The sequence below is a fragment of the Mustela erminea genome, chromosome 20, assembly GCF_009829155.1.
Source record: "Mustela erminea isolate mMusErm1 chromosome 20, mMusErm1.Pri, whole genome shotgun sequence".
Classification (NCBI taxonomy): domain Eukaryota; kingdom Metazoa; phylum Chordata; class Mammalia; order Carnivora; family Mustelidae; genus Mustela; species Mustela erminea.
The window spans coordinates 5,220,253-5,243,456 of record NC_045633.1 but is presented as its reverse complement, the minus strand read 5'-3'; the positions used below and the strand labels follow the sequence as shown (position 1 = coordinate 5,243,456).

Below are 23,204 nucleotides of genomic sequence, written 5' to 3'. Positions count from 1 at the left end.
GAGTGTTCATTGCCGCCTTATTCATAAAGGCCAATAACTAGAAACAATCCAAATGTCCTTCAACAGGTGACTAGTTAACCCGTGGAACATCCGTACTATGAATTACTAGTCAGCAATAAAAGGGACAGGCTACTGTTGTTGCATGTAACAGAGCGGATGGGTCCCCAGGGGATTAGGCTGAGTGAGGAAAAAAAGCCAATCCCAAGGGATCACATCCCATATGATTTCATTTATATAATATTCTTGAAATGACAGAATTGTAGAAATGGAGATTAATGGCTGCCATGCTTTGGAGAGTTGGGGAGGGAGCAGCTGGCAGTCACTCTTAAAGGGCAGCTCGAGGGATTCCTGTGGTCATGGGTCTCAGCAGTGACGTTGTTGACACAGATCTACACATGGGATAAAACTGCATCGAACTAAACACACACACACACACACACACACACACACACAAATGGACTGTATCATGTCAACTTCCTGGCTGTGATATTGTATCATATTTGTGCAAGGTTACCATTGGAGAAAATTGGGAAAAAAAGATCTGTGACCTCTTTTTTCTTAAAAACAGATGTGCATCTACAGTAGCTTAAAATAAAACCTTTTTTTTTTTTTTTTTTTAAATGTCAGTGAGAGAAGCGTTTGGAGAGAGCGCAGAGGAGAGAGGTGAAGGCACTTGCCCGAGTTCACACACAAGGTAGCTGGACCCCAGAGCCTTGGGCTGCCCCCCTCTGCCAGGAAGCCGTTTATCCTTTGCTTCTGGGAGATTCTCCCCTCTCTTCATCTCACTTTAGTGATGTGATCAGTAAAGGGGCCCGGAGCCCAAGATCACAAGGCCCGTGCTCTTACTCACACTCAGGGTTCACACTCTGCTGGCCCACTCCCCACACCCCCAGTCTGTTGCCCTCCCCCTTGCTGGAACTGGGCCAAGCTTCTTTTCTGGACCCGCCTGGCTTAGAGTCCAAACTAAGTGAGAGCAGAAGAAGCAAGCCTGATCCTATCAGTTGACGTGCATTGTCCTTCCCCGGCAGGCTGGACTTGCAGGATCTGAGGACGTGCTCCCGTCTGATCAGAAGGCTCGGGCCTAAGTCCTGAGTGCTCCCCTCGCTTTTAGTCTGCTTTCCCGCCCACATTCCTGCTATAGGTATTACAGACTCCCAGCTCCTCCATAAAGGGCATTACAAACTGGTGGTCTACGGATATGTGTTCTCTGGCTCACACAACTATTATAAAATGGAGATCCTTTGACAGCATTGAAAAATAAGAATATCTCATTTCAAAATCTAGACTTTCAGATTGTCTGGACAAACCTGGAGGATCTTATGTGGCAAAAAGCCGAGTCGTGATGGCCCCTGTAGAGGGCATGCGGTGTTCGGCTCAGCACCCTTCAGACTCCAAAGTCGCCTGCCTGGTCTCTGTGTGCACTGGGTTGGGACCGCTGCTCTGTGAGCCTGGGTCTGCTCTCCCACTCTGAGTTGGGGTTGTCCTCTTTCTCTGAGCTGGATCACAGATGCTGTGGGGAGCTTCCTACCACACTCTGCTGGCTGCCCTGAGGTGAACCACCAAAGCTCAGGGATTAAGGGGCCCACAGGGAAGAGAAAATGAATAAGAGACGTGATTGTCTTAGAAGCAAAGTGCTTAAGTGCATGACCAGTGACTTGGCTGGGACCTCATTTTTTAGTATATTGGTTAGTATATTGGCTCGCTTGGTTTCTGGGAAGTTGAAAAGATATCGGAGACCCATCTGGCTGGCAGTAAACTGAGAGAGTTGACTGTTTTCAGGTATCTAGTTACTTGCTCCAAGCTTATCTCTGAGGGGATGATTTTGCCCAAGCCTTGTAGGCTGTGGGAAACACCTTCTCCTAGGGAAGAATAAATAGTCTTTTCCAATTTTTGGTTCCCTCCTGTACAGCATTATAAGCAGCCACATTGTGTAGCTGGGCAGGAGGCAGAGCAGGGAAGGGTGCCTCCAGGAGACAAGGACACTTAGAATATTGGGAGGATATGGGCTTTTTGCTAACCACTGAGGTGCTTGGGTCCCCCCCTCCAACCTCATGTCCCAGGGGATGCCAACATTAAATCAGTCCCTCCTAGCAGCGCGACCCACGTTTCTTTTAGCAGAGTCTGTATCCAGATTCTGCCCTAGGTGACTGGGCCCAAGAATCTGCATTTTGCGAAGCTACACTCTAGCCAGGAAAAACTCAAATGGAAGATTGATATTTAACTGATACAGATTCTAAATTCTAGAGGAAATATTAAAATATATATAGGCAATGGAAGTTGAGTTTTTCGCTACGTGGCTTTGTTTTGTGGATGAGTTTTGGCAGGGTGGAAAGCTGCAGAATTTAAGGCTGGGTTTAAAGGCTTTAAGCATTGGAAATATTACAACGTTCCCTGGGTCTGCCACTATTAATTCAGAATAAAAGCAATACTAAGGCACAAAACACAAAGTATATGTGTTGAAATAGCTTCCTTTTAGATGTGCTAATTAGCAAAGGTTTAATTGTTGAAATGGAAATTTTTATTTTGGGGCTGCCACTGCTTAGCTGGTGTCCATGACAAAGTTTGTTCTGCCTTGTGAACCATCTGGCTCTGGTAACATTCATTCATTCATTCATTCATTCATGCAATGAGTATTTATTGAGCTTGGCATAGCAGTTAACCAAAAGGCAAACATCTTTGCCTCCAAAGAGCTTACATTCTAATGCTGGGGAGACCATCAAGAAACACAGTCAATATATAAAATATATGGCATGTTAAGATTGGTAAATGCTCTGGAGGAAAATAAGGTGGGAAAGAGAGATGTGCGTTCCAGAGGATGGAGGAGAGGGGATCCTGGAAGGCTTCCCAGAGGCAGAGTTTCTCAAAGGTGAGCAAGTCAGCCCTGGAGGAGGCTAGTCCAGGCAGACGGCACCAAACTTCCCCTAATCCTGGAGCAGCCAAGATGCAGGTCCCTCAGGTGCCAAGCCCCGAGTGACCCCCCCAATCCAGAGGGAAGCCCCGAGTGACCCCCCAATCCAGAGGGAAGACCCGAATGACCCCCCCAATCCAGAGGGAAGCCCCGAGTGACCCCCCAATCCAGAGGGAAGCCCCGAGTGACCCCCCAATCCAGAGGGAAGCCCCGAGTGACCCCCGCAATCCAGAGGGAAGCCCCGAGTGACCCCCCAATCCAGAGGGAAGCCCCGAGTGACCCCCCAATCCAGAGGGAAGCCCCGAGTGACCCCCGCAATCCAGAGGGAAGCCCCGAGTGACCCCCCAATCCAGAGGGAAGCCCCGAGTGACCCCCAATCCAGAGGGAAGCCCCGAGTGACCCCCCCAATCCAGGGGGAAGCCCCGAGTGACTCCCCCAATCCAGAGGGAAGCCTGGCCGGACTGTCGCTGTCCTCTCACTGTAGCAGCAGAGTCTGACCCGCTTCTCACCACTGGTGGCCGCAGGGGCTGTCATCCAACCTCTGCTGATAGTTACCACCCTCTCCTCGTGGGTCGGATCTGTTCAGTGAACCCCAGTTAAGCACCAGGTCCGTGCCTAGACCTGTACCAGGTACCTGAAGGTCAGAGACTGGTCAGCAAGCCCGACACAGAAAGTTAGAATCTCCGTGTGAGGCACTGAGCAGGGGCCGGGGGGGTGGGTTGGGGGCTGCCTGCCCCTTTGACTTTCTTTTATCCCACGCTTTCTAGGTCTCAGAGTTGCCAAGTCTGGACTCACTGTGGGGCTTTGGCTATTTCTCTCCCTTGCATTCTCTTGCCCCAGGACCTCCAGGGCTGGCCCTGCATGCTGTCACTTCATGTCTCATCCTTTATTTCCTTCCCACTCTCTGAAACTGTGGGTACTGCTGTCCCTTCTCCCTCACTCTCTCCACGAGAGCTGGGACCCAGTTTCTCCCATTCACCCCTCCATTCCCGAGGCCTGACAAATGAGAGGGTCTCAGGGAATGTCGACCAATGAATAACCAATGTGTACTTGAGCAACCTACACGTCTGACCGGCTCTCGTCCTACCCACACCCCTCTGCCTGCTGTTCAGGCTGCTGTGGCACATTCTTGGATGCTCCCACTGGCCTTGAGAACTGTTGTCACCCATCCTGCAAGACTCAAGGCCATGTAATGATTAAGAACATGAATTAGGGATGGGCTTTTTGGACGTCCAGCTCTGCCCCCTTTCAAATGGTGTGCCCTGGGCAGCCTGGTTAACCTCTCTGAGCCTCAGTTTCCTCACCCAGGCAGAGGTTACTTTGAATAAATAGTGGCCTTTGTTATTCTGCCCAAACAATGGTGACTGGAGTCCTGTGTCTGGAAGGGTGGCTTGTACCACTTTCTTCCCGAGATGAGAGCCTTGGCCCAGGCTGGAGCCCCCAGAGACCCCTGCAGAGAGACGGACACATCTAAAAGTCCAGCCTCAGTGATTGTGCCTCTGGGGACCAAGAGTTAATGATCCAGGGACAGTTAATGAGCTTCCTTCTCTGCTCTCTCCCATCGCAGGTGGCATGGCAGCCTTCCAGCCCCGCGGCTGCTCCCTGCTCCTGCCCCCTCCACATCCAATTTCTTTGCAGTGTCCTGAAAAGCTAACCAAGCTGAAATCAGTTACACCAAGGTTCTGAAACTCCTGTACCTTTATTCAGTGTCCTCAAGGCCCCAACCTCATCATCGCCTCCCCATCCTTACCATCTGCTGGAGCAGTTGAAGGACCCAGAGTTAACCATTGAGATGGTCTCTTTGCTGCTGCCCATCTGGCCCTGCCTGGGTGGGGAGGACGGAATGAGGATGCCCTGGAGGGCTTGCTGGGGCTGTGAATTCCTGCGACATCCCTTCTTGTCCCTGGACATTCTTCCTGGTGTTTTCCAGGGTAGCCCCACACATTAGAGTCCCAGTTATATTATCATCTAATAAACACCACCAGGGACTACTCCTGGAGAGGTGGCAGAACAATGTGGCTAGGAGCAAAGACTTAGGAGTAGGGCTGGATGGATTGACTCTTGGCTCCACCATAACTATGATCTTGGCCCAAAATAATGTTTGAGTTTATATCACAGAGAGTTTCGTGGGGGCCAAGCATTGCTCATAAACCCTCAAGCTAATAATAACAGGAGCTAATATTCATTGAGAGCCAGGCAATACTTGGTGAATTCCCTTAATCTCCAGAAGATAGGTAGGTTCATAGATAATTTTGGGGGGTGTTCAGGGCTGTGCTTCAGCTGGGACTGGACCGGAAGCCTGTGAATCCCAGGCATTATTCGCATGGGTGAGTTACATCAGGGCAAGAGAACTGTGATGAGGACATTGTAGGAGTTCATTTCCATGCTCAGAGAAGACAGGATGGGATGTCCTCAGCCTGGCTTAGCCCAGTCCACACCACATCCCCTTGGCCCTTGTCAGATTTCAGTAGCAGCTGTGGTGGGCACTTCTCATGCATGTAGACAGTGTCCCACCTTCTTTCTGCTTCTCTCTCTCACTGAGAGCTGGCTCAGCCCTTGGACAGGCTAAAATGCCCCCAGGGATAGACCTCAACTAGCGGGATATGGGATGAGCAATAAATGTCTCTGCCTCTTGTCCTTCAGAGAGACAATTCCCCAGAGCATCCATGGTAGAACTGAGTCCTACTCACCCACAGCAGTTATTGGGTGAACAGCACACACAATTAATTGATTTTTCTTCTTTCCCCTATTACTCTGTCTACTTCTCCTTGGGATCACCTCCCAGATCAACTCTTGGCACCCAAATCCTTGCTTCTGGCTCTGCTTTGAGGGATCCCTCAAACTAAGACTGTCACACAGTTCTGGAAGGTCCGGGGACAGCCCTCCGGTCTCTGCGGTGCTTTCACTGCTGATTCCTGGAGCACTGGCAGAGCAGACGTGGCCGACACACAGGAGCTGTGGGGCTCAGGTTCAAGGACATGTGCGACGTCTTCCAAGGCTCCCAGCAAAACTCGGGGTGGTGTTGTGTTGACTTCTTATCATTCCCTGAATTGTACTCTTCCCTTCTTTTAATGACAGGGCTCTGTAGGTTATTCAGTGGGAACTGCATTTCACCTCCTCCCTTGCAGCTAGCCATGGCCACGGTCTTGCCATCCTTTCCTTAAAAGGAAATTGGTTGGCCTCTATTTCCTCTCTTCTCCCCTCTCTGCAGCTGGAATGTTGGTGGTGGCTCATGAGCTTTGACCTAGATGAGAACAAGAGAGAAGGAACCTGGGACCCTGAGTGACACTGTGGAGCAGAGTCACCTTCCTGTGCGGGGCCACTATGCACCGCTGGGGGGTCACGTGGGGAAGAAATAAACTTCTGCTTTGCCCGAGAGACTCTGTATTGAAGACTCCCTATTCCAGCAACTTCTCCTGTGCCCTCATGAAGGGGTCTGAGCAAGCAAGTTACAAGTATCCATGCTGGCATGACCTCATTTGTGCCCCAAGGCCGGTGAGGCCTGGGGCGTTCTGGTTGTGTAACTCTCCTGTGTGATGTGCTGAGCACTACGAACTCTTGGAGTCAAGTGAGACCCAGCCTCCTCTCTGACTAGTCACAGACCTGGGGCTTCTTTCTCAGCTTGTGTCTCCCTTCCTGTAATGCTGTCCCCCCCATGTTCTTTTTCCCAAATGCCCTCTTCCCAGGCTTGGCTGTGTTTTGGGGTTGGGTTGTCTTGTGTAGAGAAAGCTTTAAAGGGAATACTCAGTCAGCTTTGGGGGAACTGGGCCCCGTCGTAAATAGGCATCGTGTTCTGGAACAGACATGCCTTGGCTTGTGTCTTCTCATCTTTGTGTCCAGGTGCGGGCAGTATTCTATCTTTCAGTCACCCTGTATCTCCTTATCTATGGAACAGGTGATGGTGACTTGTGGTATTAGTTTTCTATTGCTGGTAATGAATTACCATGACCGTAGCAGCTTAAGACGGCAGCGGTTTATCACCTCCCAGTTCCAGGGATCAGGACTCAGGGTGGGCTCAGCCGGCTTCTCTGTTTCAAGTTCCTCAAGGCTGAAACCAGATGTCAGCTGGGGTAGGCTGTCATCCTGAGGGCCCGGTAGAAAAAACCTCCTTTCACAGTCGTTCAGAGTGTTGGCAGAATTCAATTCCTGGTGGTTGTAGCACTGAAGTCCCAGCTTTCTGGCTGGCTCTTGGCTACCCTCTTGTTCTTACACACGGCCCCCTTTATGTCCAAAGCCAAACATGGAATGTTAAATCATTCTCACCCTTCAGAAATCTCTTTGAATTACCCTTCTGCGATCAGCTTGGGAAAACTTTCACTCTTCAAAGGGCGCCCATGATTTTATTAGGCTCACCAGATAGCCTCCTTTTCGATGAACTCAAAGTCAGCTGATAAGTAGCAGGAAACCTTGGGACTGTCTTAGAATTCTGTCTACCACTTCTTCTGTTCCTTTTTTTTTTTTTTTACTGATAATTTTTTTGGGGGGTATTTTTTTTTAAATTTATTTATTTTCAGCATAACAGTATCATTATTTTTTCACCACAGCCAGTGCTCCATGCAATCTGTGCCCTCTATAATTCCCACCACCTGGTACCCCGACCTCCCACCCCCCGCCCCTTCAAACCCCTCAGATTGTTTTTCAGAGTCCATAGTCTCTCATGATTCACCTTCCCTTCCAATTTACCCCAACCCCCTTCTCTCTAACTCCCCATGTCCTCCATGCTTTTTGTTATGCTCCACAAATAAGTGAAACCATATGATAATTGACTCTCTCTGCTTGACTTATTTCACTCAGCATAATCTCTTCTGTTCCTTGGTTTTAGAATGTTTGACCTTCAGCCTTCCTCAGGGGGAAAGAAAGGTGATTTCTCAATGTTGGATTTAGGGGAAGAGCCCTACTATGTCAAGGTGTCCAAGGGTTCTTGGAGGCTGAGAGTAAGAGCCAGAAGCATGATTAATCTTGGATGAAAGGCAGACATTTTATCTGCTCATCCAACCATATTTATCAGGACCCTTTAGTACTAGGTGCCTTGGATCTGGCAGTCAGCTAAATACAGGCAGTCCATGCCCTCGTGAAGCTGTTGGCCTAGTGCTGTAGCAGATCTTAAAGATGATGAGGTCTCCCCAAGGAGAACTATAGGTGTCAGTGGGAGGAAAACTGAGGCTAGAATGTCAGCTAAGGGTGAAGAGAGCAGGGATTGACACATGGTTGAGGTAAACTTTTTCAATTTCTGTGAGGAATAGTAAGACCACCATCTTTTTGGTGATGTTAGAACTCAAACACTAAAGAGTACTGAGTTCTCTAAGAATCCTGAGATCTCCTTGAGTCCCATGGATCTCCAAGAAACTCTATGACTTAACTTATTAGCTTAGCCTGGGGGGTCACCAATCTGAATAGAAATGACTGCCAGGGTGGGAACTTGACATAAATCAGTGAAGCAGCCTGGGTATGAACTAAAGAACAGGGCAACTGTGAAGGCAAATGGGGACTGGCCTGTGGCCTCAGTGTCGGGGCAGTGGGGAGAGTGGTGGGTAACAGGGGCAGTGTTGTCTCTGCACACTGGGTATGGACACCTGTCTAAGGTGTGGGGGGTCCAGCTGCTTGTACCATCAGGGACAGATCATCTGGTCTTCTTATTTTTAAATTCAAATGCTTCTATAAAATATCTCAAAATATTTTAAAACTTAAGTAAGTTAAAATTTAATTTTTTGGAAAATGTAAGGATCTTTAGAGAGGTGACACATGTGTGGGTGTTCGTGGCCCGGGGCCAGCCTGCAGGCTTCTGTTGGTAACTTTCAGCAGAGTTGCCCTCACTGAGTTTAATTTAGATGCTCTGACATGAGCTTTAACTGAGAGCAGTTCTGAGGAGGGAGGTGGCCTCTGCATCTCAGAGCTCCCAGCCTGAAGTTCTGCATGAGAAACGCCTTTGAGATTTCAGCTGAGGAAACCTTATGCGTCCTCTTAGAGATGCCTTTTTCTTTCTCCCCTTCCATCTTGACCCTGAGAACAATCATGTTGCCCTTCCTGCCATCCATATTAGATGTCCACCATTCAAATCTACTTATCCCTCCCACAGATTCTAGTATTTTGTCTTCTCTTCCTCCTCAAAGTCTCAACTCAGGCATCTGTATAGGCTTCTGTTCCATTTCTTGGTATTCACTATCTGTTTCTGGGAAGGGGAGCTAAGTATTTTTTTTAGGACTGTATCTGCAGCGCCCCGTATGGTCAGCAATCAGTAAATACTTGAGTGTTGGACCAATGACTTGAGTGTTGGACCAGTGATAGGTGGGCCATTATTTCTGGTATCAACCAGAAATGGGTATGTGTAAAAAGAACTCTGAAATTTGCAATGCTACTATTATTGAAAACTCAGCTCTCAATGTCACTTCATTAGTTACGGTGACAGACTGTCCTCATTTTCCCAAGACACAAGAGAATTCCCGAGACACAGTACTTTTAATCCAGGAAAACTGGGATGAGTTGGTCTCTTGCTCTCAGCTAAAGACCCAAAGGAAAACAAGATTCTCTTGAAACTCAAAAAAATGGAAAAATCTCATTTCTCCTGCTAATCTGAGATGTTTCCTTTTGTCTGCTGATGGGAGGTTTCGAAGCTCGCGTGTTTCTTCCCTCTTCGCTTTGACCTCTGGGGAGCTCTGGGGTAACTTCTCTGACATTAGTCAGTAGCATCTGTCAGTCCAGTTAGTGTGAAGTAATTGTCTCCTTGCCTCTGCCTTGGTTTCTCTTGTCTTTTTTTTTCTCTTTAAAAGTTTCAACATATGGTGCAAACTGCATCCAGAATTATATTTAATTATTCTTACCCAGGGGTGCCTGGGTGTCTCAGTCAGTTAAGTAACTGAATCTTGGTTTTGGTTCTGGTCAAGACCTCAGGTTGTTGAGATTGAATCCTGGGTTGGGCTCCACGCACAGTGTGGGGTCTTCTTGGGATTCTCTCTCTCCCTCTCCCTCTGCCCCTCCTTGGATATCTTGCTCTCTCTCTCTCTCAAAATAAATAAATCTTTAAAAATTTTTTTTGTACCCGGCAAACATGGAGGAATGCTTATGTCTTTTTGCTTCTCTTCAAGTATCTACTGTTCTAATCTATGCATTTATTTATTATTTCAGGAGTTGTAAACTATGGTGTATGGGCCAAATCCAGGACTGCTGCCTCTTTTTGTAACTAAACTTTTGTTGGGATATTAATTTATGTATTGTCTGCGGTTCAATGTTACAATGGCAGAGCTGAGTAGTTGTGACAGAGATCATGTGGCCCACAAAGCTTAAGATACTTCCCATCTGTAAAGTTTGCCAATCCCTGCATTGTGTATCAGAGACCTCAAATCCTTTTGGAAGGATTTCTATAGAATTTCAGATTTTACATGTATTGGTATACTTTCTGCTCCAAGATGTAATATCCGTGTATATTTCTGTTTATTAAAGTAATATATGCACATTACAAACATGTGATCATCACACAAATATGTAACAAAGATAGTAACCATCCCTTTTAAACTCAATTCCTATGAGTGGCCTCAATTACCTACTTGGTATAGATTCTTCCTGATTCCTTTCAATATGTAAACTAATCTGCACGTATCATTAAAACACTAAAAAAGAAACGGATGTTCCCCGGGGAAGAATTCTTAAATTCTTCCTCGGCAGCATTTTTCAGCTGCATCTCCACTGACACAGCGGCTGACATTCTCCTCCATTGTTTCCAATATCTTTCCTCATTGATCTAGTTTAATCAAAAGCCCTTTCTAACTCATCTTCACAACAGCAACTTCCTTGCAAGTTCTAATTATCCCTGGTACCTCTCATTAAACTAATTATTCTTTTTTTAATCATTGCTAATTACTGTTACTTTAAAACATTTCTCAGAACCAGTGAGGATGTCAGATGCCTAAAGATTGTCACCCTGCTTCTAAACCATTAAGCTAAGTATTTAGGATGGTGGCTTCGGCTGATCATCCATTTGGTTCTGGGAGATCCCTTAGCCCCAGAACTCCAGATCTTGTAGGCCATCTGTCGTCACCCAGAGCCTGTAGTCCGTTATGTTTTCTACAGTTTCCCTTGTCCCCCTCTTCCCTCCCAGACATTTGCTCTTTCCACTCTGGAATTCTCATTTTGTCACAGACAGACATCCCTATGTTCTCAACCTCTTCTCTGACATTGTCTTTCATTTCTTGTCATAGCTTACACCCTGAGGTCCTCCAGCCTCCTGGGCAGGCAAGGTTGCTTATCTCTGTCACCTCATGTCACCTCATGTGTTCCCTTTGGCCACTTCCAAAATATTTTCCCTTTCAAAAAAAAAATTCTCGAATCTTTCAAGTAGAACCCTCAAATTATCTTACCAGTTGCTCCTCCTCAAAGTGCTCCTTTACCACCCCCTCACTCATGAAAGACTCTAGTGCCCAATTAGTCACTCTCTTTATTACCATCCTATTCTCATCATTCTTGGTGATTTCAACATTTACATAACTAACTCACCCAACCCTTTGACTTCTCCATTCCTTGGTCTTCCTACACTCCCATGGTCTCTTTCTCCATCTCTCCTCATGCTTTCCTAAAGCCTCACCATTGATGGTAACTGTACAACCTCAAATCTGAATTTCAAGTCTCTCAGTTTCTGACCAGTATTTCTTCTTTTGGTCTAATACCACACATTTTCCCAACTCAGGGAGACCTTTAGTTCAGCCCTTTTCAACAGAGATATAATGCCAGCCACATACACCATTTAGGTTTTTCTAGGCTGCATTAAGAAATAGAAAAGAAACTGTTAAGATTAATTTTAATATTTTCAATTTAACCCAAGAGATCCAAAATATTATCATGTGATCACTGTAGCCAATATAAAGTTGTTAATGAGATATTTTACATCCTCTGTTGGCTGATATAGTCTTTGAAAACTGTTTGTACTTTAAACTTATAGCACATCTCAGTTCAGCCACATTTCACATGCTCAATAGCCACATGTGGCTAGTGGCTACCATGTTGGACAGAACAGCAGGTCTAGTCTACTGACATTAATTAAATTTTTATCCAGCCTCTTGAATATTTTATCCAATGTAAGTTCCATATTCCATTACTATCATTACATTTCAAATATCTTCCACTTTCCCTTAATCTATTCATCTGGGAAAAAACTCATTATTGGCTGAACCAAACCATCCGTGTGTACTGAGGCAATTGAATACCACAAGAGAAAATCACACATCTGGGCTCCCTTGCTTCCCCTTACCTTCATGGTCACAAATTTCAGATCGGCACATAGCACTGCTCAGAAACCTCATCATATACTCCTTGAATTACTCTCTGAGACCACTATTTTAGATGTCTTCACCTTTTCTCAAGCCAGCTTCCTCCCTCCAACCTCTCCCTCTCAGCAGATGCCCTGCTTCATTGTTCATTACCAGATGTCATGAATGTAACATGTATGGATGGAAGCCTACACTTCTTAGCCTGGTCAGTTCAGGTGATGGGGCCATTGTCAAGCCCAAAACCTAGGACTCAGCTTTAATCCTCTCTCACTTCCAATTCACCAACCCATCCTATCATCCAAAAAGAACCCCAAATCCGTCCCCTTCTCTTGGAGTCTAGAGCCACCATCTTGGATATTAGTCACCGTCCCTTGCACAAACTTCAGTAACAGCTAACTAGCCCTCCTTGTTCCCATCCTGCCACCTTGCAATCCATTTTCCACTCAGCAGCCAAAGCAGTCTTTAAAAAACATAAATAAATCAGAGCATGTTGCTCTCTTTCTTAAAGTCCTCGTTTCCATGGCTACAGAGGTCCTCCATGATGGCCCTTGCCTCTTCAGTGTAATCTTTCATTGCTCTCTGGCCCACTCCCCACACTGTAGTCATACTGGCTTCTCTCTGGTTTCTGGAACACATCAAGCTCTTTCTTGCCTTCTGGCTTTTTGCATTACTGTTCCCTCTGCCAGGAAAGATCTCTCCCTAGTGTTTCTCATGATTGGTTTCTTTTTCCCTTTTGCTTTTTAGAGACATCTTTCCTGAAAATCCCATGTAAAGTCTCCACTCCCCTCTCCCATCAGTTAGTTTCTTACCAGGTCTGTTATTTCCCTCACAGCACTCATTATCTGCAACTACCTGGTTTATTTCCTCGATTACCTCTTTATCATCTGTTTACCCACTAGAAATAAGCTCCATTATGGTAAGGATGTTTTCTTGTTCATCATTGTATTCCCTGAGTCTGGTGCAGTACCCAACAGATAACAAACTCAATGAATAGTCACTGAGTAAATGAAAAGAAGGAGTCAAAGAACTGGATGTTCCAGTATTTCAGGGCTCCCCTCATTACTGTAAAACACACAGACTTCCAAGATTGGACTTAACAGCCCCAGTGAGATCATTAACCTCCTATCTGGGTCACTGAGATTGACAAAGTACCCTCTTCCCCCCACCTTGATAGAGATCATGTCTATAAATACTTCTGGGTGTTTGAGCTCTCTAAATGTGGTAGAACAGCAAGTCTAAATAGACTGCTTTCCCGACAGGGTTGGGTCAACAGAATATATTATCCCAGAGAGGCAGATGGGGTGGAAGCCTCGGGGCTACATCAGTTCAGGAGCTCAAGGGATGTTCATCATGCAAGTTGTACAAATAGGCTGTGACCTAGTAGTAGTTCTGGGAACTTATCATATGTTCATTTAAAGAAAAATCATGCTGGCTTCTGAGTGGATTGGAAGGAGGCAAGAAGGGATATGGGGCATCTGTTAGTAGTCATTTATTGACAAGTGACAGAAAATCAACCCTGGTTGGTTCCAGCAGTACAAGAATATATTGACTCATGTAATTGAGCAGGCTGGGGGCTGTATGGCTTCAGGTATAGGTAGATCCAGGGGCTCAAAGCTATCCTTAGCCAGGATGTGCAGCCTAATTACCTCTTCTCTCTTGAGCATGGGCTGTACTTAATGACTTGTCTCCAAAGAACAGAGTATGGGTAGGGAGGAGAAAACAAGGTAACTTTAAGTAGAGAAGCCTGGCAAACATTATGTTGGCCAGGTGACCAAGATTAACAGTGACAGCCATGTTGATAATATGTACCTCCGGTAAATGAGGTGACCAGGAGGGCACTTCACATCTGAAGCATTTCTCCCCCAAGCCCATAACTCTAGTACAATCATGAGGAAGACATCAGACAAACCCATTTAGGGGCATTGTGCAAAATACCTGACTAATACTCTGCCCAACCCTCAGTGCCATGGAAAATAAGGAAAGACTGAGAAGCTATCACAGACTTTCGGAGCCCAAGGACACATGACAACTAAATGGAATGTAGACACCAGGACTGGATCCTGGAACCGAGAAGGTCATTAGTGGAAAATCTAGTGAAATGCGAATAGGGTTTGGACTTTAGTTAATGATATTGTACCAGTGTTGGTTTTTTACCTGTGATAAATAGACCATGGCACCGTAAGATGTTAAATATGGGGGAAACTCTGTATGGGGTTTATGGGAACTATCTGGACTATCTCTGCAACTTTTCTATAAATCTAAAATTGTTCCAAAAGAAGAACCTTATTAAATCCTTAGCAGTTACCCTAGTGAGTTGAAAACTTAGGTCCACACAAAAACCAGTCCATGGATGTTTATAACAGCTTTACTCATCATTGCCAAACCTGGAAGTGACCAAAATGTCCTTTAGTTGGTGAATGGAGAAATACACTGTGGTACATCTAGACAACAGAGTATTAGTCCTAAAAAGAAATGAACCACTAAGCCATGAAAAAACATGGAAGAACCTTAAATACATATAGCTGAGTGAAAGAAGCCAACCCCAAAAGGCTACACGGTGTATGATTCCAACTGTGTGGCATTTTGAAAAAAGCAAAACTATGGAGACAGTAGAAAGATGAGTGGTGGCCAGGGGTTGGGGGATGGAGGAATGAACAGGCAGAGCACAGGGCTTTGTTGGGGCATCAAAATTATTCTGTATGATACTGTAATGGTGGGTACATGTTGTTGTGCTTTTGTCCAAACCCACAGAATGTACAGTCCAAGAGTGACCCCTGATGTAAACTCTGGACTCTGGATGATAGTGATGTGTCAGTGCAGGTTCATTAACAGTCACAAATGGGCCCCTCTGGGGGGGGGGGACAGTGACAGTGAAGAAGGGTGAGGGCAGGGCAAGGCTATAAGGAGACACTGTGCACTTTCCACACAACTTCGCCACAAACCATACAACTACTCTAAAAATAAAGTCTATTTAAAAAAAAATATTTACAAAATGAAATTACTGCAGGACCCCATTTCTCTCTGAGTTCTGCATTCCTTGCTGTTAGCTCTTTTTTGTTTTTTAAAGATTTTATTTATTTATTTGACAGACAGAGATCACAAGTAGGCAGAGAAGCAGACAGAGAGAGAGAGGAAGGGAAGCAGGCCCCCTGCTGAGCAGAGAGCCCAATATGGGACTCGATCCCAGGACCCTGAGATCATGACCCGAGCCGAAGGCAGCGGCCCAACCCACTGAGCCACCCAGGCGCCCCTGTTAGCTCTTTCTTGTGGGCAGGATGACCAGTCACTCCAGCGTGCCTGAGACCGTCCCAGTGCCTGCCTATTGTCCAGTATAAGTACTAACAGCATCTCCTTGTACTCTCCAAGTGCCCCGCTTTGAATGATGAATTACGTGGTTACCTTCACGTGGACCTCAGCGGCTCCAGGCTCCCATCCTCCCAGCTTCCAGGCCAAGAGGTGGGCGAGGGCCTTGTTTCTCAGCAGTTCAGACAGAAGTCCCTGCACTGATTCTGACTGGCCCTGACGGAGACCGGTGGCCAAGCTGGGACCAAGGATCTGGGACATATTGTGCTCTTAATGGTCACATCTGGGCCACATGCCCGCTGCTGACATCAGGACTGGAGCCGGCTCTACCCAAATCACACTAGAAAGTTGGGGTGGGGGACTTATTTTTCAGGCTGAATTGGAGGTAGAGTGGGTACCAGGCAGGCAAAACCACAGATGTCAACCCGACGGGGAGAGAGACTGTTTTCACATGATTTACCTTCCAGTTCCTAAAATTAGAATGGGCATAAGATTGCACACATAACGCATTACTCTCACTCCCTCGCATCGTCGTTAGTGTGTTAAGAATCACATGTAACCTGCAGACTATCTCATCTTGGCCATAGTTCATAGTGATGGATTATTGCCGTGGTGTTGTTTTCTTAACTGTGATAGTTGGGAATTATTGGGCTGCCTGTGAGTTGTGATTTATAGTGGCGTCAAGTTTCTTTTACATTTTACACATGTGCCGAGTAGAAATTTTGCTGTATCTACAGACATATATTTTGAATTCCACCTGGTATGGGTGTCAGCTGTGGAGAATGGGTGAGAACCATCATCTCAGTGGACCGATGGCCATTCTCTGTAACAACAGGTCTCAGGGCTACCCAGCAGAGCTGGCCGGTCCTCAGTGTGCTGAGTTTTGTTTTGTTTTTTAAGATTTCATTTACTTATTTGACAGAGATACAAGCAGGGGACGTGTGAGAGGGAAAAGCAGGGGGTGTGGGAGAGGGAGAAGCAGGCTTCCCGTGGAGCAGGAGCCAGATGGGGGACTCTATCCCAGGACCCTAATATCATGACCTGAGCCGAAGGCAGTCGCTTAATGACTGAGCCCCCCAGGTTCCCCAGCTGAGTTCTTAGCATATCCCATCCTCTTGGGCTGCTGATGGAAGCACCGGCAAGGTCACAGGCTTAAAGGGAGGAACCTCAGGGCTGCCCAAGCAGTGTGACCTTGGCAGGTTACTCCATCTCTGTGAGAATAAACGAGACTAATAATCCCACCTCCCTCAGAGCATTGTTTTAGAACCAAATAAAATAATGCATAGGTAGCACTTAGCAGTGAGTGGCACCTAGTAAGAGCTCAACAAATATTTGCCGTTGCTTTTATTATTTTACTACAACTCTAGAACCCTATCTGCAAGAAGCCAGCATGGCTACCCAGGGGGCCTTAAGGCAGTGCAGCTCAAAGTGTGGTCCCGTTAGAAACGCAGACGCACCTGCTTCTCCCTCTCCTCCCTGCTCAGGTGCTCTCTCTCGCTATCTCTGTCACTATCTCAAATAAATAAAAATCTTAAAAAAGAAGGGAGGAAGGAAAGAAGGAACACAGACTCATGGGCCCTACCTCTCACCTTCCAAGTCAGAATCTCTGGGATCGGGGTTGCGGATGAACAGACTCTCCCGTGATTGATTTGCGTGCAGAGTTGAGAACCACTGGCTTTACATGTCTTTCTGTTAACGCTGGCTCCCAATGGTGATAATTCCAAGCCATAGCCTTGCTGTTGTGAGAAATGAGGCGAGGAGAGAAGGTAAAGCAGAAGTGAGGAGGTTTGGGGAGGGAGGCCTTGGTCCCCGGGAATACTCTCTGGCCATGGGGACCCAGACTCTGGCTGGAGGTGCAGGAGGCTCTTCCCATAAGAGTGAGCAGAACCCCGAGGCCACACCTGTTTTAGACTTTAAAATGCCAAGAAGGAGGGTGGGTGGCTCTTTAAGGAAGCTGTTACTTTGCAAAAATCCTTCTTTCTGACTACCCTGAGCTCTCTTGTTGGTCTACCACCCTGAAGCCTCCCTTCTGCAACTCCTTCCTCCTCAGCCTTTCAATGCTGTGCTCCAACTCCGTTCTCCGTCCGCTCTTGTGTGATCTCACCCAGCCCATACTTTCAACCATCATGAGTCGATGGAGCCCTTAGTTTCCTCTGGAGCTCCAGGTAAGTGGTTTTAATTGCCAGCAGCACTTTCCACCAACAGGCCACTCGGTCACCTCCCACTTAAAAGGCGCAGAGCAGACTCAGTTATCTTCCTCTTTACAACCGGGTTTCTCCCTTTCTTCCTTGTCCTTGCTGAATGCCTTCTTGCCCTGCTCCTTCCCACCCCAACACACCCCACATTCCAGCTGTATTGGACGAGGAGGAGATTCTCAGATGTCTGCTGATTCTCCCGTCTTGATGGGTGCCATGCTACCTGGGCCTGGAATCTTTTTCAGCTAATGTCTATCTGTAAGTTGCCTATGTATCCCTCCTCCTCCTGGAAAGTGGCACCACCACCATCCAGTTGTTGAAGCCCCAGATCGTGGAGTCCTCCTTGGCCTCCTTGCTTTTTCTTACCCACAGTTAGCAGGATGTTAGCAGTTCCCACTGTCTGTCTGTCTTCTGCATCCAGGATCCAACCAGTTCTTTCTGTCTCCTCTGCCACCTCCTTAGTGCAGGTCTCTAGTCCCTCTACCCTGAACTGTGCTATAACTTCCTTGCAGGCTTCTGGCCTCCATGCTTCTGTGCCTAACAACCATACCCATCTTCCTAAACCGCAGAAAATGTCCCTCCGAGCTCTAAAGATGCCAGTGCCTATCTACCTTTCCTAGAACAAAATCTAGACACCTAACCTTTAAGGTCTTACGTGATCTGGGCTCCCCTCCCCCCTGGCCTTTCTCCCGCGTTGACTCTAAGTTCATCATATGGGTCTTCATTCTCTTCCTTAAACACACTTGTCTCAGTGCCATCTGAAGGCCTTGCACGTGCCGCTTCCTCTGCCTGGACTGTCTTCCCCCAAATCTGCACCTGGCCTATGCTTTCGACATTTTGGAGAAAAAGCACCCTACTCAAAGGAGCCCTTCTCTGTCACTCCATGCATAGTCTTAGCTACCATCGTTTAATTTTTTCTTAGCACTTAACACTGGCTAAAAATAGCTTGTTTGTTGACACGTACATGAGAGCAGAGACCAGATCTCTTGTTAGCTGCCGTATCCCTAGTGCCTAGAACAGTGCCAGGTCAGGGCAGGTATTCAATAAGCGTTGGTTGAATAAACATCTAAAGTGTCTTTACAAATCAGCTGGGGGCTGATGGCAACAGCCATTTCTGGCAGCTGGGGCACACAAGGAAGATGTGGGCAGCCCACATGGCATCCCCTGCCCACCCCTTGAATAGCATTTAGCAGAATCTGCTCTATATCACTTGTGTATTTCCATCTCTCCCTCTTAATTTATCAGCCCCTGGAGGGCCAGAACTAAGATTTCCCCATTTGTCTGTCCCCCATAATGCTTAACACATGTGTTTAGTAGACAGTATTTGAATTGAATTTCGAAGGAAAAAATTATACCCGAGAATTTTCTTTATTTGGGAAATTCTCAATGTGGAGTCTACAGAAGGGTTAATAGAAATGCTTTCTGGGTTGGAATGGGAAGGCCATAGCCAAACTCCCAGAAATGTAGGTATGAGGACTGAGCAGTACAACTTAGTAAGTTTCGAAGATGTTTTGCCATTGGTCGTCTTCCTCTCTTTGAAAAGCAGAACAGAATTGAGTGCTGAGCATCACAGATCTGGACTACTGGCACATAATACTGCAATGTGGGAGTATTTTTATAAGATCGAGATTTGTTGGGAAATTCAATGTTTTTTCACTGCATTCCTTCCAGACATGATACCTAGAATACATGGGCTGGGGGAAGGAGCCAGAAGGAAGAGGAATAATTGAGAAAAATCATGGGTTTCAAACTAGAGTTCAACCCTAGTTAGTAAAAAAAAAAAAAAATTTGATGTGTGTTTCTAATGGATGAGTAATTGACCAGGATAAGACAAGGGATGCCAAACACAAGGCTCTTGACAAGGATGATCAGTTCAGGGTTGAACCATTTCATATCTATCCTGGTGTCAGACTCTCCACCCAGCTGGAATGGCTTATGTTTCTTCCCCTCCTTGTTTCTTAGACTCACAGCTGTCAGAGTTTTACCTGTCCTATCCCCAGGGGGATGAAGACAGGTGACAGGGCAGTGGCTGAAAGGGTCCCACTGCTTTAGGAAGTGGAGGGGAAGCTGGGGTGGAGAGAAGAAATGATCTACTTGCCTGTGGCAAAACGCTGTGACTCGTTCCTTGGGACTCCAGGGTTAAACCAGAAAAGTAGAGACCAGAGTGGATTATGACACCTTTGATGTTTCATTAGTGTCATGATACTTTCTACACAATGAGAATAAGCCTGTGATGCCCCCAGCAAACTCAAAGGAGCTATGTGTCTTCGAACAGTGTTGAATAAGTCACCCGCCAATCCAGCCATTGTTCACATCATTTTAATAACCTACCTTCCATGTTAGGTGGCAGGGCGGTACCCCACTCGTCAAAAGAGGTCGCTTGAGCCTATAATCATCAAGACAGTATGGCACTGGCATAAAAACAGACACAAAGATCAAAGGAACAGAATAGAGAGCCCAGAAATGGACCCGCACCTCTATGGGTCCAGAAGGTGGTCATGGACCTGGAGGGATGCATTTATAGGCCAAGGACTCCTTCTCAGAGTGGTGGAAAAGGCCACAGGGTGTAAGGAGACAGCCCAGGCGTGAGCTCTGTGGCACCTAGATTCCAAGTCTGGGTCTGTGACTAATGCTGTGTTCCCGAAGGAGAAATGGGTGCAGGAGAAAGAGGCTGTGGGTACTGTTAAGGATGTTTGGTTCAGAAAAGTCAGTGCTGTGGGAAGGAAGACTTTTCCAGGATTGGCACAGGACCTGAGGGAAATGGAGCTGACCCAAATCTGCAGGCAGAGGAAGGAGTGAGTGGGTGGGCTGGGCCAGGGCTGGGGAGAGAGCCTGACGATGATGAAAGGGACACACAGAGGCAGTGCGCAAGAGACAGGTGGACAGTCTGGGAACTCAACTTTATTTGGAATTCCGTTTGGTGACAGTTGATGATTTTATATGGGTGGCATGCTCTTTCAATCTGCCTTAGTTTTTCTATGAACTCCTTGAGAGCAGAGATAAGCTTGGTTTACATTTTTAGTCTCTGTGCCTGATTAAGTGCTGCCACAAAATAGATGCTCAAAAAAAAATTTTTTTTGTGGCTGCATGGGTGATTACTGTGGCTACCATGTGACTAAGTTATTTGTGGCCCAGGAGAAGAGAGGGTTTAGTATGATTGCTTCCCTTATATGTGGGGAGGGTGAGCCCCCAAGGATTGTAAGAACTGACACACAGTCTTGGAAAGGGAGCCTGGAGCTCACTGAAGGTCAGCCACTGAACAATGATTCACTCCAGAAGTGATTACTGGCGGGGAAGTGGGGTGGGCAGAGAAAGGGTAGGGAAGATGTGGACTGGCCAAATGAGTTTGGTGTTCACCAACGTGTGTGTTAGCTGGCGGAAGTACTAGGACCCTCCCCTGCGTAGTCAATGAGGCTTCCTTGCCCTCTGGGCCACAGGGAGAAGGGCAGAGATCACTCTGGCTTATAGAATTTTAGCAAACTCGATGGGTCTCATGCTGCTACCCGGCATCATGGAAATAGGACGGGCAATAGGATGGGCCTGGCTCAAAGGGATGCATAGCCAACAGAACTTGCATAAAGCTAACAACCCTTTTTTTTTTTAACATAGAAAAATATTCACAATTCTCTCCCAGTCCATTCTCCAGCCCTCCCCACCATCTCCTATGACCCACATCCCATGAAAAGTGGCCCGAGAGACACAAGAAGCAAGATGACTAAGGAAACCTGTTGGAGATGTTCCTTCTTAGCATCTCAGGTGGGAAGTTGTCACCCTGTGTGCCCCTCTGACCTATGGTGCTGCTGAGTGATCCAGGCACCGAGGGGATGCTTGAGCTTATATATTCCCCTCCATCTGGCATTTGCACATCATTTTTGCCTTTTCCTCAAGACTCTTCTGGAATTTTGATGAGTTTCTTATCAAACTGAATGACTTACTTAGATTACATAGACCTTCATTTGTACCCTGTCAAGGAATGTTCCTCCCTAGTCTATTTTTCTTTTTATTAGAAAATGCCAAAGGAGAAGAAAAAAAAATTTCACATATTGAATTTCCAGTGGCAAAAAAAAAAAAAAAGACAAGCATATCTAAGTGCTCAAAAAGAGATTTCCCATAGGTTAGATAGAGAAAACCTCCCTTCCTAATTTCGTGGTGGTTGGCAGATATTTGCATCAGGCAGAACTCTTGACTTAAGCAATGGAAAAGAGAATTTATTAGCTTATGAACAGCAAAGGTTGGGGTACAGCTAGCTCTAGACATGGCTGGATCCGGGAGCTCAGACAAAGTCATCAGGACTTGGTTCTGTTTCTTGGCTTGGCTGGGCTATCTAGGTTAGTTTGATTTTCAGTCAGACCCTCCTCCAATGGTGGCCAGGACGGCCCCTCTGTGGCTCCAGACGATGTCCAACTAGCTTGCATATCTAGGAGAAGGAGAAAAACTTTTGCCCTGTCATTCCTGTCAAAGTCCTAGTGATGACATTTGTTGGCTCTGATTGGTAGAGGAATGGGCCCTCTGCTTCCCTCTGAACCCATCGCTGTGGACAAGACATGCAGTGTTCTCATGCAGGCCTGGCTTACTTGCCCCTCCCTGGGGCGGAGGAGTGGCCTATGCTTCCCCTAAACCTCAGGGACTTATAGGTTGGTGGGGAGCAGAGAGGGCCAAGGAGGGAAAGTGGTTCTACAAAAGGGAACCATGGTGCTTTTGTCAAAACAGAGGCGACGGTACACTGGGCAGAAAAACCTGGCCATCATGCTTTTTCCACAAACCTCCACCAAGACGTAGACTAGCCTGTCTTTGTCATATGGTGGCTTATCCAAGTTGGCGCTGTAGACAGCTTATAGGAGACTTTCTTGGCCATCCTTTTGTTGTTACTCAACAATTTCTCCCCTTCAGCTTCTGTTCTAGATATGATAATGAGACAGAGGAATGGAGGAGCTCTCCATCTTCCCAGCAGATATTTCCATGTCCCCTTCCTTCATTTGCTTCCTGTCATTCCTTAATAATCCAGAGGGTCATGGCTGCCGCAAGGAGTGGCAGTGTTCGAACACAGCTATTCTTCTCGTTGACCTTGGGGACGTGTCTCATCGCGGCATCCACCTTGTCATTAGCACATTCAACATTCAGCATTTCCGCCCCTTCAAAGGAGACGCAAAGGCAGCTCTTGTCTACGCCTTAGAGTGTAATGCAGTTTGAATCTGGGAACGAGGTTGGGTCTTGTAGCGGCACTTCTGGCCCCAGAAACCTCTCTGACTCTGCAGGACTGGAAGCGTGATATGTATACGAAAGTGAGCACCCAAGGGGTGGAGGGGAAGAGATCTGAGGAGTGACGGCCACACAGTGTGGTCGCCAGGAGGAGGAGCTGTGCCCATGGGGGGAATGGATATTTCTGGCCAACCCAATGCAAAGTCTCTGCTGGGAAAAAGCGTGATTCTTGGGAGCTTCCTGGGTCTCTCTGCCTGCTGAAGAGGAGACTCTTTAGCCAGACTGGGCTAGGTCATCTTCTTTCATTCCTGGCAGCCCACCCAAGCCACAGGGACTGAGAGA

At 46.8% G+C, this 23,204-nt stretch overlaps 1 protein-coding gene across 7 annotated transcripts in view; it reads left to right on the top strand.

Moving 5' to 3' along the window:
* The window catches only part of USP31 (ubiquitin specific peptidase 31), a 215,837-nt gene that overhangs the window by 124,931 nt on the left and 67,702 nt on the right, over window positions 1–23,204 (top strand). The window contains exon 17 of one of the 7 annotated variants that reach the window (XM_032328541.1): window positions 17,519–17,613. The exons of the other annotated variants lie outside the window; for them this stretch is intronic. Coding sequence (XP_032184432.1) covers window positions 17,519–17,598 — 80 coding nt within the window. The 3' untranslated portion in view covers window positions 17,599–17,613. Of the gene's footprint in view, window positions 1–17,518; window positions 17,614–23,204 lie in introns of those variants that run through there. 7 annotated transcript variants of the gene reach the window in all.